Raw genomic sequence first — 19,756 nt, 5'->3', positions numbered from 1 at the left:
TAGAAAATTTAACTTATTTGATAGAGAAAGAACCAAGACAGGACAACACACTCAAAGGCCAGCCTAACTAAATGTTACATTCCCATAGTGTCTCCTTTGTGAAAGAAGATATGAGCGGTCAGAATGTTTGGTATCAAGGATTAAAGCTTCTTAATTCAATTTTTAGAATTCCATGGTACGCCTGGGTGGTTAGGTGGTTGAGCGTCTGCCTTTGGCTCAGGGCGAGATCCTGGAGTCCGGATCCAGTCCCACATGGGGCTCCTTGCAGGGAGCCTGCTCCTCCCTCTGCCTGTGTCTCTGTCTCTGTCTGTCTCTCTCTCAAATAAATAAATAAAATCTTTAAAAAAAACACACACATAATTTTTAGAATTCCCTAATGTATGTATGATAAATCTAGTCACCTGGTCTAAAGAATCAACAATTCGTTAATAAATGGTAGCTTATCTGATTATAAGATAAACCGCAGTCTGGATTACACAGGTGTTGCCTTTTATTACTCTGGCTATTGATGTCAACTATTTAGTTAATCTTGAAGTCAAGGAAGAACAATTTTCTAGTAACACTGATTATTCATCATCCTGAAATATGCATTTATTTTCATTTCATATACAAAGTTTGTCAAGATCAACATTTAAAAGTTAGTACCAGGGGATCCCTGGGTGGCTCAGCAGTTTAGCACCTGTCTTCTGCTCAGGTCATGATCCCGGAATCTGGGATTGAGTCCCATGTCAGACTCCCTGCATGGAGCCTGCTTCTCCCTCTGCCTATGTCTCTGCCTCGCTCTTTCTCTCTCTGTGTGTGTGTGTGTGTGTGTGTGTGTGTGTGTCTGTCTGTCTCATGAATAAAAAAATCTTCAAAAAATAAAAATTAAGCAAGTACGTTCTTTTGCTTAACACATTCTCAAAATTTCTATACTTTTTCACTACATGCCTTAAACTGAGTAAAGAATGAGATCACTCCCTAAACCAAAAGAACACTTACTGGAACCCCTATTTTAAATTAGGAACAAATTGGGGTACCTGGGTGGCTGAGTTGGTAAAGCATCTGCCTTCAGCTTAGGTTATAATCTCAGAGTCCTGGGATAGAAATCCCACATGCGGAGGCTGCTCTGCAGGGAGCCTGTTTCTAACCTCTGCCTGCTGCTCTCTACCCCCACCTCCGCTTGTGCTCTATCAAATAAATAAAATCTTAAAAATTAATAAAAATAAAATTAGGGACAAATCAAAATCATTATCCAGTTATTGACTTCAACATCTTAAAATCAGTGACATAACCTGAAAAATCACTCAGAGCAGATGCAATGCTTTCCACTGATGTACTAACAACACATGGCTCTAGAGTACTATTTCTACTAACAGTGGACCTGGACGCAAGATCTTCCTATCACGAAGAGTATGACTGTATTTGGAATGATGTCTGGATAAAGATTTTTAAACACATAACAAGCCTAAAATAGACTTTCCAGGTGTTCAAGAGGCTGAAACATATCCCCATGTGATACAATCTATTAAAATGCAAATGCAAAAAAGAAATGAAAGGGAAATAATTCCAGAACAGAGAACTTGATTTTCTGATAGCTTTCCACTTAACCACAGTATTTAATAAACTCCCATTCAAAGTGTTCTTTGAAGCCTGTTGGTTTTTTTTTTTTTTCCTAGATGTTACAGAGTTTACACCTAAATGAGGGGGATATTTCTAAAAGAGTTATCCTGGGTACAAAGAATGAAAAGAACACTCAACAGATCATGGTTGATTTCATTAAAACTTTCTTAAGGGAAAAGTTGCCGTTGTTTATCTTCTATCCACCATCAAAGCATCTATAACATATTTCTAAAACCCCAAAGAGGGGCACCTGGGTGGCTCAGTGATTGAGCATTGCCTTTGGCTCAGGGTGTGATCCCAGGGTCTAGGGATTGAGTCCTTCATCCAGCTCCCCATGGGGAGCCTGCTTCTCCCTCTGCCTGTCTCTGCCTCTGTGTCTCTCATGAATAAATAAATAAAATCTTTAAAAAGTTAAAGCCTAAAGAGAAATATGTGTCAATACTTATTAAGGGCTGACTTCCTTCTTTTTGGATATACTTCCCAGAAATAATCTCTAGCACTCAGTGGTTCCTGATGGATCAGAAAAGCATTTGAGTATCAATCCTCAAGAGTCTGGTTAAAAGCTGGGCTGGATTTGCTACAAGCACAGGGGTTGTTATCTTAAATAAATCACATACATTTGTTTCTTAAATTCCTCTCTCTCTCCAACTAGTGTGATTTCATTTTGAAACAATTGGTCTTGAAGTTCCAGGAAAATAGTTTTTGGAAATTTTATGCAATCAAGGCCAATGACTTACGTAATTGATTATGGCCAAGAAATATACCACAAGACTGTGTGTGTAAGGGTGTGCTGTGTGTACATGTAAATCAAGATATCTGCTCTACTACAGTACTAAATCTTTGGTTCTGGGGATCCGCAGGTAGGTCAGCAATTTAACACCTGCCTTCGGCCCAGGGCGTGATCCTGGGGATCCAGGATTGAGTCCCACATCAGGTTCCCTGCATGGAGCCTGCTTCTCGCTTTGCCTGTGTCTCTGCCTCTCTCTCTGGATCTCTCATGAATAAATAAAAATAAATCTTTAATTCTACTTTCTATATAGAATCATCAAATACTGACACTCAATTTTTTTGGGGGGTTGGGGGGTTGCTTGTTTTAGAAATAATCCACAATCTGCAAATAATCTAGGTTACAAAGGCCTTGAAAATATAACCTTTTTAAAGATTTTATTTATTCATGAGAGACACAGAGAGAGAGGCAGAGACACCACCAGCAGAGGGAGAAGCAGCCTCCCTGATGAAGGACTGGATGGATCTAGAATCACAACTGACGGAGCCAAAGGAAGATGTTTAACCACTGAACCACCCAGGTGCCCCCAGAATATGGACTTTTTGTCCCAATGCTAGGGAACACAACTTACAACCAGGAGAGGATCAGTAAATGTTTGAGTAGAGAAAAAGCCTCCCTAAGCCTCCCTTCTATTTACTAACTGTGAAACAGGAGGCCAGAGAAGGGTCTGGCACAGCTACTTCAAAGGTACATTCCAACAGAACGGGGTCTTTACCGTATCTCAACCTACAACTCAACCCTCTGTGAATAATTTAAAATGTCTACTGATGTTTTAAAATTAATTCTTCCTCTTTATCTCTTCAAGAACATGTAGCTTATAAAGTAAAACTATTGGGTAGAAACACTTGTCTTCAGTGCACAACCTCACCCCAAGGAAATATATTAGGTGTCTGGCAATTTCATTTCCATGACTGGAAGATAACAGGAGAAGTTGGAACCCTGCATAGTGTACTTCCATGAACCACAGGTTCCAAAGAAAACCATATATTACGGTTTTCGCTGCATGCCGTCAGACATGAAGCATAGTTCACCATAGTTCTGCATGCCGTCAGACCAGAAACATAGTTCACCATAAATAATTTACTACAAATTCTACTTTGGAAAAATCAATAAAGAAGGGTTCCAATTAATATAAACATTGAATGTAAAGATAAAAAGGCTCTAATTCTATTTCAACACTCTATAAAGTTGCAATGTTCTTAAAAGGTAGAGTACAGATAGATGCCAATAGACTCCTGAAACCATTCCTTCTTCTGTCCCAGGAACAAATACTAATCAGCTACAAAGTGTCCAGTTATGGGTTCAGAAGCTTTTGCAATAACATAATAGATAGACTCTATGAGGATGGAAAGCCCAAGGCTAAGAGAAGAGACTGGCAGTCAACACATTAATTGCCTAAATTAGAATTTAACCATAATTAGGACAAATACTATAAAGACATGATTTAAAACATAACCAAATTTTAAATTTTATGTTTAAATGTATGAAATAAAATGTCATGATATATTTAATTTATGGAATAAAATGCCATAGGCTCAACATTGTAAACATCTGAATTTTTCCCTATTTCCTTGATGTCAAAAAATAAATGCTTAAAGTAAAGGGAGCAGGGAAGAAATGATAACAGAAGACAAAGATTTCAGTTATAAAATGAATATCAAAGTTCACTCCATGGTGTCACAGGTGAGCTACCAAATCAAATTGTTGATGGCTAACAACAGACAGTATAGCAAAACCATATGGACCTTCGACCAGCAAATTTCTCTCCACTCCCAACTCATGTCAGAGGACTAGGCTTTATATATATTTATCAATATTTATTCATATTGAAACTGGCTCAGAAATACTATTCCAGTTTTCCTTGAAATGGTTGCACAAAAGTAATAAACTATGTCACAAAGAGCTACAAAGTTGAAGTAATCGTCTGTGTGATGGGATGGGGGGGCCCACAGGATGTTAAATAACAGTATTTGAATTACTATAAATCACACACCCTGTAAGGTAATGCCAAATTACTGTGCGTATGAACACAAGAAATTCAGATCCACTAGTGACGTCCTGAGTACCAAGTACTGCCTAGCCGCAAGTTGCCTGAAGCCTGAGACAACGCAAATATAAAATCAATGAAAACCAAGGAATCTGGGAGTATGAACATTGCAGCCAAAATTTTAGAGTGGAGAACTTATTAATATATATACACCTATACTAATATACACACATATTATCACCTAATATATACTCTACTAGGAAATAAAGCAACGCAGATAAAATGCCATACTTACGAATTCCTGAGAGATTACATGATTACCACTTTGAACAGGGCACAATCTTCCCAAATCTTATCTTTTTAATTTTATTGGACAACCGCAAACAGTGCTTTCTCTGTTACTAAGCTGTCAGTATTTCCATGTATAATTATTAGAAGAAAAAAAAAACAGGAATAAAGAGTAATCAGAACATTCTAATAGACTAAGAATGTATAGCAAAATGGTGCAATATTTACCAGCTCTGGACAAGAGCTATAATAATCACCTTTGGACAGATTACTGACAAAATAACAATAGTAATCAAATATATGTCACTATGTAACTATTTAAACTCCTAAGAAAGGCTTTTATGATACTATTAGCAGCAAATGAACTACTCCCATAAAATATGACTTACTATCACCCTGATAAGAGTTTAAGTACATATAACCATTGTTATGTGAAAAAACATTATTTTTAATATGTGACAGCCCGACAGGATTTAATTACCACACCTACTTCAAAACTATTAGCTGTTTCATTCAAACCTGAAAAAACAATATTTATATGGGTATTGAGAATCATTATGATTGATGCAATCTTTTGTGTTATTCCCTTTATAGTCACTTGCATTTGTTATTATTAACAAGGAAGAAAGAAAGGAGAAATGTGTGTTTCTGTTTTGCAACAAAGCTTTTCTGATGATGACTAACCTCTTCCTTTGAACACAAAAAGCCTCTTTTAACCAATGTACATATAAATATGTTCTTCACAATGCACACCAAGCAAGGAAATAAGAAGGGGAAAAAAAAAATGCAAGCCTGTAGGACTTAAGCCAGAATTAAAGGCAACACAGGCAAGATGAGGACATGAAAGCTGTCAGGAGAGATGTTATTCTTACTCTCAATTTCTTACAACTCCTCTGCTCTCAAGGAAGAAAAGCCATAGTTTCTTTTAACCATATCCACAACAGATCTCACTTGAAAGGAAACACAGCCAGGGATTTGGCATGAATGGGCACATTACCAATTTTCCAGCATCACTACTGAATATTTATGTCGGTGACGAATGATGACACCAGTGAAATATTTTAACACGAAGCCTTGCCTTGTAAATCGTCTCGATGCTGTGTCAAAACAACACCTACCATAAATCAGAGCTCTGAGGACCAGTATTTCTTGTTCTAACATGCTACCTGCTCAGCAGAATCACTTGTGTGAACAGGCATAGATTAATGTGGGCTAAGCAGAGCCATCTTCCCTCCTAACTTATAGAGCTATAATTTAACAGGCCTATTATCGTCAAGGTAATTTTGACAGTGCTGAAATATTATACTTGTTAAAAATATGCTTTTAGCACTAACTCCAGTGGTCATTTGAACGGAATAAACAGAGAGGTATCCCTACAATTATCTTGCTTCCCTACCGATGTCTCTTTTCCAGCAAGGCACCAATCTGTTGACAACTGATTTTATGAACACTACGGCAAGACGATTTTTCTGGTAGTACAAGAAGCTAACCGTGGTGCTTTCGGCTCACTTTTCACTTGTCCCTGAGTTATTTATTAGCAACCTAACAGTGGATGCTAAGGAGTTCCTTTGCAGGTTCAAGAAAGTGAACAATTGTTCAAACCTCCACCACCCACCCCTCCCCAACGCTCAAACTCCTACTTATGCATCTCCAAAAATTCAGGATAGAATTGGAAAAGCCTAATTTCCCACTGAAATTAGAAAGCCTCATCCTTGGGACAAATCTAGATTTTTGATTAGGACAATACAAAAATGTGTCTCTCATTGTTCACTATGCCACGATTCACATTCCATACCTTACTGGGTACAAGCACGTTCCACTGGGAGGATAAAATTAACAAAAGCGACAGTTAGTACGTTTGCTTTTCTCCTTGTATAGTACTTAAGCCTAACTGAATCTTTCAGGAAAAAATGATATATACGTTGATACTTTCCTTATACCAGACGCATAAACAAGTGAACACACACGTCACTGCAGAAATATCAGTCATATGAAATGAACAGTGGCCACAACCCAGCATTAATTTTGCATTTCACTAAGAAAATAAACACCAACAGTAACTGACACCAGCAGGTTAATTTCTTAAAGCCAAATTAATAAACTGGAAGCAAACAGATTTAGTTATATGGAATCCATGACAGTCACTGCATTCAGCCAAGTGTTATGTCACCATTTCCAGAAATGAAGAAATAGGACAACTATCCACTCATCTTCTCTCCAAAACAAAGGGTGAAATCCTAGAGACTTTGTAAGAATAAAACATCTCTATGGACTCTACCGGCATGGGAAATACTGGTCATATATATTTCTCCCTAAACTCATGTTTGACTCAGGTCACAAGAGTGACCATATTCTACCCTTGGAATTAAAATATATGCAGCCAAGTTGTCAGCGGCTGCCTATTCCAGTTACTAGGTAAGAATGTGTCAAGTTAAAAAAATCCAAGTGAACTTGTTTGAGTTGCCAGACGTTCTGCGACAACACTCTTTGAGAAATTCGTTAATAAAGAGTTTAATATCTCAAACATAATAAATCACAAAGAGTTTTTAAATCTTTGTCAACACTACAAAATGCAAACTCAAGCTACAAAAAAAAAAAAAAAAAGATTTTTTTTTCAGCTTTAAATCGGGAAAAAAAAAAATACAGGTTTATGCAATAAGGTGCGCGCTTACATTATCCCTGAAATAATGTAGATCATGCTGCCCTCTTGTGCCAGACATAAAAACTAAAACAAATTCAGCTCATCCAAGGAATATGGAAATAATCTCTTAATTTCTCAATGATTTCCTGTTGACCTGAGATTGATGTTATCTGTGAATTAAGATCTGATAGAACAGAGATGACAACAGAAAAATGTTGATCAGGGAAAAGGCACAGCCAAGGTGCAGCCCACAGCAAGGGGACACAGATCACGTCCACAAAGGCACTCTTGGACTCAAGGTGCAAGCAGAATGTGTGTGAAAGGCTGGAACAGCTGAAAACATGTGGCTCTTTAACACACACACAATACCATTACCAAAATCCACAGAGGAGGGAAGGCAAAAAGAAGAAAACTCACTTTTACCCTTCTGACACAACCCATTAGCTGATTCAAATTTTACCCCAAACAGTTTAAGATTAATTGGGTTATTAAAAATCAGTGGGTAATAAGATAGCTTATTTGCTTATGTAATGTACTAAGTAAACTTCAGGCAACCATACGTGGGTTCAAAATGGAGAAAAACATGAAGTCATGCAGCTTGGAGAGATGGAACTTTCTTAAAAAATCAGAGCTCTGGGGGAACCTGGGTGCCTCGGTGGTTAAGCATCTGCCTTAGGCTCGGGTCGTGATCCCGGGGTCCTGGGATCGAGTTCTACATGAAGCTCCCCAAAAGGGAATCTGCTTCTTCTCCCTCTGCCTGTGTCTCTGCCTCTTTCTGTGTGTCTCTCATAAATAAATAAATAAAATCTTTAAAAAAAAAAATCAGAGCTCTGAAGTGGTTAGACAGTCGTGGCTACCAAGCAGACACACAGACTATCCTTCTCCCTAAATCCAAGTCAACGAGGCTGGGATGTCAGTGGGGGGTGGAAACTGGTGTTTCGGGGCCCCTCAATGAAAGCATGGGTCTCTGCATAAGTTCAAAGCATATCAAAAAAAAAAAAAAAAAAAAAAAGCATCTCCATCCCCCTGATGAACAAAATGGGAAACAAAGGAGAAGGGAGACAGCACATCTGGGGTGGAAGCACCCATGAAGAAATGTAAAAAGACATTTCTACAATCAGCATCAAGGACTCTGAGCATATTTTGACACAGGTGGCAAGTGAAGCAGGCCACAAAAGGGAACTCTGGCAGGACATTTGCAAATCCATCTGAGGCTATGGGACGGGCAGTTCTAGGCATTACCTGGAACTGGCCAAAATACCTTCCTAGATCTTCTGTTTTCCAAACTCCAAGATGGTGTCAGGATTGTGAGCTCAAAGGAAGCCAACTGATTTCTCCCTGAGAGGGTGCTCTGAAGAACAAATTATTGAGAAGAGAAAGATCTACTTTGGGTCACTCTGCAGGCTGCTCAGAGGACACTGCTACTCAGGGAGCACACCACCACACCGGGCACCTTTATACATTTTGGGAAGATATTTAACAGAACTTAAAAATTGACATGTCTACCCCTCAACTTGAAAGAAATTGTGTTTTAAAAATACATACAAATCAATGATGTCTACCATGAAGCATAATTCATAGCTTTGGCTTGTTCTTCCCATTGCCTTCAATGGTACAAAAAAAATTTTTTAAGAGGTACAAAACTTTTAAACAAATGGTAAAATCTACCACTTAAAATGTTGTTAATTTTTTAAAAATTGTTTCAATCTACTACAAAAAACAGTTAATAACTCATGGCCCCTAAACATTCTGGGCAAACCAGGACTATCTGTGGAGTGTTTATTTGGGTTTCTGTTTTCTTGAAGGGATGAAGGCCAGCTAACAGATTTGGGACGGAAGAGACAAGATAAACACTAGTGTGCTGCTCTAAGATTAGTGACCTCGAACATTTAGACTGTGTCTCAAATCCTTGAATAATAAATAAATCAGCAAGTGGAGAGGCCTACAGGTCTTGAACAGGCGGAGTCTGGTTAACTGTGGCCAGGAGCATTCAGAGGCTGTGGTAACAGAAACACAGACCCACTTAATGTGCCAAACTTTACGACTGTAGCTTTCAAATTAATGGGCAGGGTGGAACGATGTGCTGGCTGTCAAATGTGTAAGGCCTCCAGTCCCGTTCTCACCACAGATGTGAAAAGACCACAGGCCCGTGGGGGGGCCTCTGGAGGTCACTATTCCTGTGCTCAGCATGGGGCTTGGGCCAAACAAATATGCTGAAAAAACTGCATAAAATCCATGCCTGACCAGTCTCCTTTAATCTTCACAACAGCCTAGTGAAGCAGGAAGGGCAGCTCTTATTTCCATTAACCAGGTGAGGACGGTCCAACCTACTACCGTTCCCTCACCAAGCCTAGGAATCCGTATGTGCTGACTGGGTGCCAAACACTGATCTACTCTATCCCCACAATGTCTTGCTAAGGAGGAGGACATAACATCCCCACTTCACAGGTAAGAACACTGAGGCACCTGAGTGTTACTATAACCATAACCAGCTATTACGATCAGTAGCTAATACCAGGTGTGAACCCAGACAGCTGGATCCACAGTCCACACTATGAACCATGACCACATCATGGTTTGCAATTCACCGGCTCAGCAGTATCAACATGCTATGTCCTGGGTCACATGGCTGGTGAAGAACCAGGGCAGGCCTACTCCTGTGCTCCCACAAGCCCACTTCCCTGACTGGACAAGTCCTGTCAATTCTCTCCTGCATAAACAAAGCCACCCTGGGCCTGAACTGTAGGAACAAATCTTGATGGAACAACTCTTCTTCAGAAGCAAGAGAGGTCAAAGGCCTTGGGGTGGAGGAATCACTCAGACACCTCAAGGTGCACTCATGCCAAGGAAAGTATTACTGCAGATCTATTTGCTATGGGCCACAAAGCCTATAATATGTAACCAAAGGTCCACTTTAAAGCTAGAGCTTAAAGCCTTTATTGAAGAGAATGTTTACACTTGAATCTTGGGTTTTTGTTAATTTTTCATTATCATTTTAGGTAAACCAGCCAGGACAGGCATATGCTAGAGCTCCAGGATTCCAGAGAGAGTCCCTTGTGAGAGGACCCTTCATATTAAAGTATGACCTAGCTTCAGGGTCCATGATGCAGCCAATGTTCCAGCTGTACCCAATATAGGGTGTTTTGTATTTTGCCAAACAAATGCATTTCCTAAATCACAGTCTGCAAACTGAACACTCGTTTACACACACACACACACACACACACACACACACACACACACACACACAGGAATAGAAGCTTGCATGCACCCCATATTCAGATTCTGTCTGGTAGAAGCAAACTGTGAGTGGTGCTTTTTGTATAAAATGAATCAAGACACACTGCGAGGTGTTCCTAGTGACTCCTGTTTTCAAATGCTGAAATTGAATCAGACACTATGTCAAGAAGACAGATTTACTGAGAAACTTGGTGTCTGACTTACCTATTGGGTTTGTATCAAAGAACAACACTGGAGCTCTCAAAATGGACTCAAACATTTTGTTGTGCAAAGTTTGTGAAGAATTAACAAGGACATAGAACATCAACAGAGATCTCGCGATGCCAAAAAGAACAGTAGCCACCGTCAAACCTGAAATAAAAAAGCATCCCTCAGAGAACAACATCTCCTTTTTTTCAGCTGAAGCGTGTCAGGCAGTTTAGGAAGATATTATGTATCTGATTCCATAAAACACGAGGATTCTGTAAGAGTTCAATGCATTTGCAAGATCCACTTAAAAAGTAATATAATTTCTTTTTCTCTGATTAAATAGAACCTATATGAAAAAAATCAAGTGTAAACTACAATTTCATGCTAGGCTTTTCTAATTCATTGACAAGTTCTACTAAAAATTCAGAAGAAAAAGAATTAAAAAAAAATTGTTCATCTTCCCTTCTCCATTTACAGGTTTCATAATCTAAAACTGCAGTATGCTCTGACACCAACGTGTGAATTAACAGGGAACAGGGGAAATGATGTACCATTTCCTTGTAGAAAATGCTCAATTGGCTTTTAAAGAATATGAAAATACCACATTAAGTTGCAAATAGAAAAATCTCTCAACTGAATTGCAAAAAAATACAAATTATGTGTTAGCATCAAATAATCTCAGTGAGCAACTAATCGCTCATACCGAGTGTTTTATGTAAAAACACAAAGCATTTTTAAATGAACAAAATCACTTAAATAACAGATTTTATTAAGGACATAAATGAGTACCGATTATGCACGTAAAAATTAAAATCGCTTTCCTAACATCTCCTGAATTTCCAATGCTACACAGAATGTGGATAACTTCTGTGATAAATATGCCATCAAGTGCATTTTCTCCCCTTCAGATGACACATCACTGTTGTTTTAACTCTCAAAGCTGCTTTAAATGCCTGAACTCTGTCAACAGGCATTTCCCTGAGGACCCTCATCCTGCTTCAATGTGTAGCAAAACCACTCCGGGCTCCCTCCGGACCTCTCACATCCCAATGGTGTCGAAGGTAAATGGCTTCTGTGTTCAGGTTTCTAAGCAAATGATCAACGAAATAAATACCAAATTTCAGTGAGTAGGTTTTCACAAAGATCACTCGCTCTATCTTTCGGAAAGCTTGTATGAGCATTTGCGGTGAAAATATTTAAAATTTTAGATGAGGATTTCCTTTTAAAAGTATGTAATATCACATATATTCTAAGCACTCTTGTGAAAACAGAGCACAGTGTTTAATATTAGTCTGGCAAGCCAAATGTTAAATTAATCACACAGTTGGGGACGCGATAACATTGTGATCTCAAGGTAAGAAAGAGAAGGAATCCTAATTCCCAGACACTGGATTTTTTCCCTGCTTAGCTTCTCTCTTAAGTAATTAGTGAAGCCCAAGAGATGAGCAGTATGGGGAAGGGAGCTTTGCATACCTGCGAGGAAATAATGCTTTTATTTGGGGGAACCTTGCTGCCAGAGGATTTCATCCAAGTTCAATAAAAGCCAGGGGTTTATTCAGACAGAATTGGAACAATCCGAATCACAGGGTGGGGATCCGTTTCTAATCCCCTTGCCCATCCAAATAATGATATAAGATTTAGCTAAAGCAACCTATTAGAATAGACAATAGCCACATATTTCCAGTGGCTGATTTTCTGAATGCTCAATCCTGGTTTAACTTCCAAAATCCAGTACAGAGCAAATTAAGAGTCTTCATTCAACCTCTTTCTTCTAGTAGATTTTAAAAATAATTATTCTAATTAATTCACAGAGTAAATGCGACTCAGACTCTTAATCTGTTAAGACATTACTGAATTACTCCTGGAAGCCCTAGTTACTCACACAGGCTCATTGTAAGCACCTCAGACTCCCGGATAATAAAACGAATGATTAAACTTTACCTGAATAAATTCCTAAGTACCAGGGAAGATCGAGCTTCTCAGTGACATTTTCTTTTCCATCTACCGTGACATTCAGGGCACTTTGTTCATTTGCCCTGTGGAAAAAGGGAGAAAAAAATATTAAACTATAGATGGAATTTAGAACAACAATAACAAAACAAAACAAAAAAAAAAAAAGCCTGAATTTGGGAGACATGACTAATGCCAGAAAAGGATTCCCAGCAACTAGGACACTTGGGTGGCTCAGTGGTTGAGCATCTGCCTTAGGCCCAGGTCGTGATCCCGGAGTCCTGGGATTGAATCCTGTATCGGACTTCCTGCAGGGAGCCTCCTTCTCCCTCTGCCTGTGTCTCTGCCTCTCTGTCTCTCATGAATAAATAAATAAAAATATTAATAAATTTAAAAAAGGATTCCCAGTGTCAAAGGGCCTGGGTACATCCACCTTATAAAAATTCAACTTTCAGTTCTCAAAACTGTGGAGTATCAGATGTGGGGACAGACCATGGAAAAGTTACACTCTACCAACAAGAACTTTTTCTTTCTCTTCCTGGAAACTAAGGGAAGATTAAGACAGGAGGCTAAAAAACTCGCCTCTGCCTGACTCCGTGGCAAAGAGAGGCTGCCTGCCAATTTTATGGCACCTTTCATCAGACGTAAAACCACTCACCAATAGGACAGCCACCAGTCCTGAAGAACATAGGCAACCTAGAACAGAGAAAAATCATCACACATCACTTGGCACGCCAACACTGTCACTCACCTAGGGGGATAGTCAAAAGGCTCTGGAAAATGCACACAGCTCTTCCAGCTCTGGTCTATAGCAAGCCCAACATCCCAGGTAACAACACGTCAAGTAAGTGCCTATTACATTTTAAAATCTTTAAAAGACATTTTTTTTTCTAGAAGCTCTCTGTAATATACAAGCAACAGCAGTAAACGTCAGTTACTTTGTTCCCCAAGATAGCACGTTTCCATGCAAATCCAAGTGGACTGCAAAATATGGTAATAATAGTGTAAATACATATAGTGTAAGCAGTACTGTAATCAAGCTGAGGCCACAAAACAAAATAAATGCCCTATTTACCTGAGATGCGATGTTTAGTAGAATAAGGAAAACGATGACAAACCAGTGAGCACCGGCTGTTAAGTAATTCCTATAGGCCTTAAAACCAACTTTTCCTTCTGAACGCCTCTCCTCTGACAAAGCAACCTGTGTATTCTCAATCTGAGAAGGGAAGGGAAGGGGGAGAAGTAATAAGAGGCAAATTTTATATAACATACCCCAAAATTTCAAAAGTTCAACACCAGGTTCTGTTGGCAAAGCCATGAGAAAACAAGTCTATCTAACTTGCACTGGTAGGAGTACAAAAACCTCTATCTCCTGTGGAGAATGGTGTAAAAATATCTAGCCAAATCATGTATGTATTCACCACTGGGTGAAGCTATCCCAGTTTTAGGAACTGATTAGCAAAAAGGAAACATTGATTGTACAAGGTTATTCACAACTGTTTGGCTTTGCTTAAACGAAAGTTTCTAGCACATGCACAATGTACCCAATTCACGAGAAGCTTTTTCCACAATAGAGAAAATGATATGGAGCTAATGTAGATTATTTGTGTCACGCAGTGACAGAAACAGGAAACATAACAGGAGCTCAAAACATAGGCCAAATATAGTAAACTGAGTAGAAATAAAGGTTCAGGATAGCGAGGGATAGCACGTGGTCTGAATCTTCTGGCTCCTGAATTCAGAAATTGATTTGCAAGTCTGGAATGTTGAGGAACTAATCTGAAGCCTTATCCAAATCATCCAGCCTTTCAGATTTGGATTGTGAGGGTTTGGATATTGAGGACTACCTGAGATGTAGAGCATTTCTGCACTTCTCTCAGGAGAACGTAGAACAAACTGATGTCCTTGGTATATACTGCCCTCCGCGATTTCAAAGATGGATAAGATGTGGTTCTTGGACTCAAAATGTGAGAAAGAAAGATGGGAACTAACTCTAAAGTGTCTGCTACCTGCCAGATCCTTCACATGTTCTACTTCTGTCCCATCAAAAACCATCTGACAATGGAACAAAATAATACCCATCAGTCATCTGCAGTGGCACAACATTCCGACCATATAAAAAAAAAAGTTAACTGATTTAATGTCAATCATTGCAGGACTCGGTGGGAGGGGTCTTTAATGTTTGGGGACACCTGGGTGGCTCAGCGGTTGAGCATCTGCCTTTGGCTCAGAGCGTGATCTTGGAATTCCGGGATCAAGTCCCACATTGGGCTCCCTGCATGGAGCCTGCTTGTCCCTCTGTGTCTCTGCCTCTCTCTCTGTGTCTCTCATGAATAAATAAATAAAATATTTTGATTGACCAATTTAATGTTTGGATGCAAAAAGGAAGCCTAGTACCACCAGGGCAAGGAAGATTTACCTATGGTAAATTCAAGAGTTCCATCAGCAGTATGAGATGCTGCTAGGAACTGTCAGCAGTATACCCACTCCTAAGCCCCATGAGATTTTCCATCCAGCACCCAAGGAGAGCCCTGATCAAGCTTGCTCCCTTCATTCTAATTCTACCAACTGCATGAAACAAGGCTGTGGAAACTTAGAATCAACTCTGAGAGAAATGGAGATGTCATGAGCGTCACAAAAGGAAGATGCATGAGGAAGAGAAGACAACCAGGGTTTGCAACAAGAGGAGAACTCACATCTTGTGCCTCAGGAGCGCTATCTTTCAGCGAGTGTCTTGAAGATTGCTGGGACCAAAGAGAAGACTCTGAGAAGCTCCGAGTCCTCAGGATGGGAGATCCTGGAGCTGGACTCTGGTCAGCCTCCTCATTTTCCTTCTTCAAAAGAGAGCCGAAATCTACCCCGGATTTCAGAAACTCTGTGTAGGTGCCCTTTTGCACCATTTTGCCCTAAAATAAAAAAAGAATAATTTGACAGTTCATTTGCATTTGATAACATGAATCTAATATGACACTAATCAAAAGAAAAAAGTTAACCAGTCTTAGATTATAATTTTCTTTAAAAAAATCTGCTCTGACGCCTGGAATTCTGGTTAATACATCTAGTTCAATTCAACTGGACACAGAATTGACTCTTCTGTTCTCTGCCAAATCCTGTGGTAATTGCTGCAGACATACCATAAAAATATGGAACTCTCACTAACTTCCAGGGCATTTAAAGAAGCAAAAGCACAAACGTTCCTAGCATTATCAGTACAGTCTATTTAGACAATATGGAAATTAAGGCACATGTCATGTATTTAAAAGAACAAAGTCAAACTGGGGAGGATACTCCAGGAAAGAGTGAAGCTTGACACAAATGTGGACACAAGCTCCTGTGCATGGGACAGTCACCAATCAAATCTCTGTTGATCATGGCCCTGTTATCACATGCTGAACCGGGACAAGACATGTAGGAGGTAGCCCTGGACACAGGGTCATTATTCTGAAACTGCCGACAAACTCAGAAAATTCTCAACTGAAAATTCAATAGTTTACCTGCTAAAGTCATTAACTTAGGTAGCCATTAGAATTGGGTGATTCTAATGCCTTCGTAGTCTACACAGGTCAATGAAACCTAAGGCAGAGTCAGTGCAATCAAATTCAAGAAAATAAAGGTTAAGAAGCACCACTCATAAACATCCAATTAGCCTTTCCCAAATCAAGCAACTCCTTAAGCTCTAGCTAATCAAATATTTTTCTTGGAACACACACAAAATTGTGTGTTCCTCCTTCCTCACAGAGTTACATAAAATAATGTGGTGTCTTCACAGTCTTCTCACCCCACAAAAGAATACTTGGCTAATCTACTCAGTGGTAAACAAAATATTAGGCAAAGGGCAGCTCTGGCGAAGGCAGGCAGCCCGGGCCCTACCTGGTACCCACCCCCTCATCCCATGCACTGTGGTAGGCTATAGAGAAAAATCCAACAAAGCTTGTGGGAACCATTCTGATACTACAGAATTAGAAAATTATTCACAGTATAGTGCGCCTGGTCAATTGGGGGGGGGGGGCAAAATTCATATGCCTTATTTAATTAACTTAGCACATTCCACTTAGTACATATAAGAGGCAAAAAGAAACTAGTGGTCTAGAGACAGTAACTTCACTCAGCCACAAGGTACAGACAAAAGTGGACACAAGAGTAGCTATCCCCATGCCCCACACACACACCTCAGCTGCTAGAGAGGGACCACACACGGACAGTAGGGATGGGTTAACTCATCTAGGGAAGCTCACTGGGAGACAAACGCTAGCTCTGACAGTACTGAAATTGGGAGTCAGGTCCTCGGAAAAAGTAGTTAAGGGGACCCCATAAGATCCAGGACTGGCCAACCCACTGCTCAGTAGATTGTCATCCAGCCCATTGGCTTTATACTCCTAATCCTGCAAAAACCAAGGTTTTACCAGACTCGCTTCACTCCCTCTACACATGAAGTTAAGTGTTCTCAAGTCTGGGGACTCAGAGCTTCCTATTCCTAGAGGACAGGAGAAGAGCAGAGCTGTGAAACCGCTTCAAAAGAGCAGAGATTCTGCAGTCCTAGCGTCTTTCATAAGGCAGAACTTCATTTGATGAAGTGATGGTCTGAGCAAGGGCCTGCTAGAGCAGACCAAGATTAATGATTGAGGTGCTAAGGCTCAGAGCAAACACAAGCCATGACTGAAACATCAAACACCTACAAAAGTCTGGAAAAGTCTCATTTATCTCGAACCCTAAACCCGTGCTACGTGGGGGGTGGAATGGTGAGCCCCCAAAAACATACAATCAAGGCCCAAATGTGATACCTATGGATATGACTTAATTTAGAAATGGGATGTTTGTAGATGTGATCAAGCTGAAGACATACTGGAGTAGTAGGGTAGACCCCAAATCCACCAGGACTGCTGTCACCATGTGACAAGAGGTCCAGACCAAGATGCTGCAGCTGGAAGCCAAGAATGCCAGGACTGCGGGCAAACACCAGAAGCCAGAAGAGGCGATGAAGGATTCTCCCCAGGAGCCATCAGGGAGAGCATGACCCTACTAACACCTTGATTTTGGCCTGGTAGCCTTCAGAAGGTTGAAGAAGGGATCCCTGGGTGGCGCAGCGGTTTGGCACCTGCCTTTGGCCCAGGGCGCGATCCTGGAGACCCGGGATCGAATCCCACATCGGGCTTCCGGTGCATGGAGCCTGCTTCTCCCTCTGCCTATGTCTCTGCCTCTCTCTCTTTCTCTCTCTGTGACTATCATAAATAAATAAAAAAAAAATTTAAAAAAAAAAAAAAAAAAAAAAAAAAAGAAGGTTGAAGAAGATAAGCTTCCACTGTTGAAGCCCCCAGTTTTGTGGTACTTTATTATGGCAGCTATAGAAACTGACACACTAGGCCTGAGCCCATAATACCATCTTCCAACATTCACAGAGACTTCTCATTTTTTCTGCTGTTGGGACACCTGGGTGGCTCATTCGGTTAAGCATCTGTCTTCAGCTCCGGATGTGATTCTCAGTTCCTAGGACTGAGTCCCATATCGGGCTCCCTACTGGGCAGAGGTCCTGCTTCTCCCTCTACCACTCCCTCTGCTTATGCTCCTGCTCTCTCTCCCTCTGACAAATAAAATCTTAATACTAATTGCTTCCACTGTTGGGCCTCCAACAAACATCAAGAGGGATCTTTTAAAACTGTGCATTAGAACATAACACTCTTCTGCTCTGGACTGTCCAATGGATTCCAACCCATTACTGGGCCAGCTAAGCACTGATCTAAATGCATCTTCCTCACATTTGCCCACTGACTCTACCTCAGATATACTGGCCCTCTGGCCATTCCAACATGTCGGATTAGCTCCTTCCTCGGGACCCCCATAAGGGGGACCACTTGCCTCTGCCTCCCTCCGCCTAGATGACTGGGTGGCCAACCCCTTCATGTCACTCAGGTCCCGACATACCACCTTCCCTGGGGAGGAGGTCATGCTATCAGCTGCTCCCCTCCTCAATCCCTCCGTTTACATCTACGCCCATAAGAATGCAAGCTGTAATGGCAGGGCCTGGTCTTACTGCTGCCCAGACTTTCACATGTACTGGGAATGCACAAAACACTCTGCTGGGAGACGAGGAACTGGCTATTCCCAGGAGCGCATGTCTCAACCAGGGGCACTCAGCGTTCCAACCATGCCTCTGTTGTTAACAGAGGACGCTCTTTCAGTAAACCGCATATGACAAATAGAAACATGTCTTAGTATCTCTACTCTCTAATACATGTTCACTTACATTCTGGAGGAGGAAAACAAAGCTTTCTTTGAAAAAAAAAAAAAAGGGGGGGGGGGGGTGGGCAGCCCATGTGGCTCAGCAGTTTAGTGCTGCCTTCAGCCCAGGGCCTGATCCTGGAGACCCGGGATCGAGTCCCACGTCAGGCTCCCTGCATGGAGCCTGCTTTCTCCCTCTGCCTGTGTCTCTGCCTCTTTCTCTCTCTCTCTCTCTCTCTCTCATGAATAATCTAAAACAAAACCAAACCAAACAAAAACAAACAAACAAAAAAACGCATCATCATTATCCTGAACAATGTTGCGAGAACAGTTAAGATTTAAAATTCTGAGGTAGCAATTTTATTGACTTTATGGTAAAATGGCTTGGAATGCAATAGGTAAATTTCTATATGTCTTTGGAGTCATGTTCTGGGAAGGACAAGATGCAAATAGGAGGAAGGAGAGGGAGTTTAGAACTAACCCGCGGGGCGGGGGCGAGGGAGGGGGGTGGTGGAATAATCCATGGAGAGACCTGCTGGGAGGTCTCACTTTCAACACATCGGAGTGCTAGCACGTTCCACAGACTTCTAGAAATTACTTACTTCTTTCAATATCAGAATCTGACTTGCAGCTTTTAGGTACTGCAACTGGTGAGTCACTAAGATTGTGATCTTCTCATGCAAGGTCTGGCAAATACACCTACAAATGTAAAAGAATACAGTATGCAAAAACTGTTAATAGGGGTACTCCAAATTGAAAAACACACATTTTGAAAACACAGTGAGACAAAGACAATATCAAAGTCAAAGACCTATAGTTTAAGTACCAGGGCAAATACAAATCAAATTCAAATGTA

General features: G+C 40.6%; 1 protein-coding gene across 1 annotated transcript in view; it reads right to left on the bottom strand.

Moving 5' to 3' along the window:
• The window catches only part of ABCC4 (ATP binding cassette subfamily C member 4 (PEL blood group)), a 247,657-nt gene that overhangs the window by 116,309 nt on the left and 111,592 nt on the right, over positions 1–19,756 (bottom strand). The window contains exons 14-19 of the mRNA XM_072782615.1: positions 19,503–19,599; positions 15,381–15,590; positions 13,760–13,900; positions 13,343–13,380; positions 12,676–12,770; positions 10,750–10,896 (exon numbers count right to left, since the gene is read on the bottom strand). Coding sequence (XP_072638716.1) covers positions 10,750–10,896; positions 12,676–12,770; positions 13,343–13,380; positions 13,760–13,900; positions 15,381–15,590; positions 19,503–19,599 — 728 coding nt within the window. The remainder of the gene's footprint in view (positions 1–10,749; positions 10,897–12,675; positions 12,771–13,342; positions 13,381–13,759; positions 13,901–15,380; positions 15,591–19,502; positions 19,600–19,756) is intronic.

The sequence above is a fragment of the Canis lupus genome, chromosome 17 (genome assembly GCF_048164855.1).
Source record: "Canis lupus baileyi chromosome 17, mCanLup2.hap1, whole genome shotgun sequence".
Lineage (NCBI taxonomy): Eukaryota > Metazoa > Chordata > Mammalia > Carnivora > Canidae > Canis > Canis lupus.
Note: the sequence above shows the minus strand (reverse complement) of the source record. Positions and strands in the feature narration are given on the sequence as shown.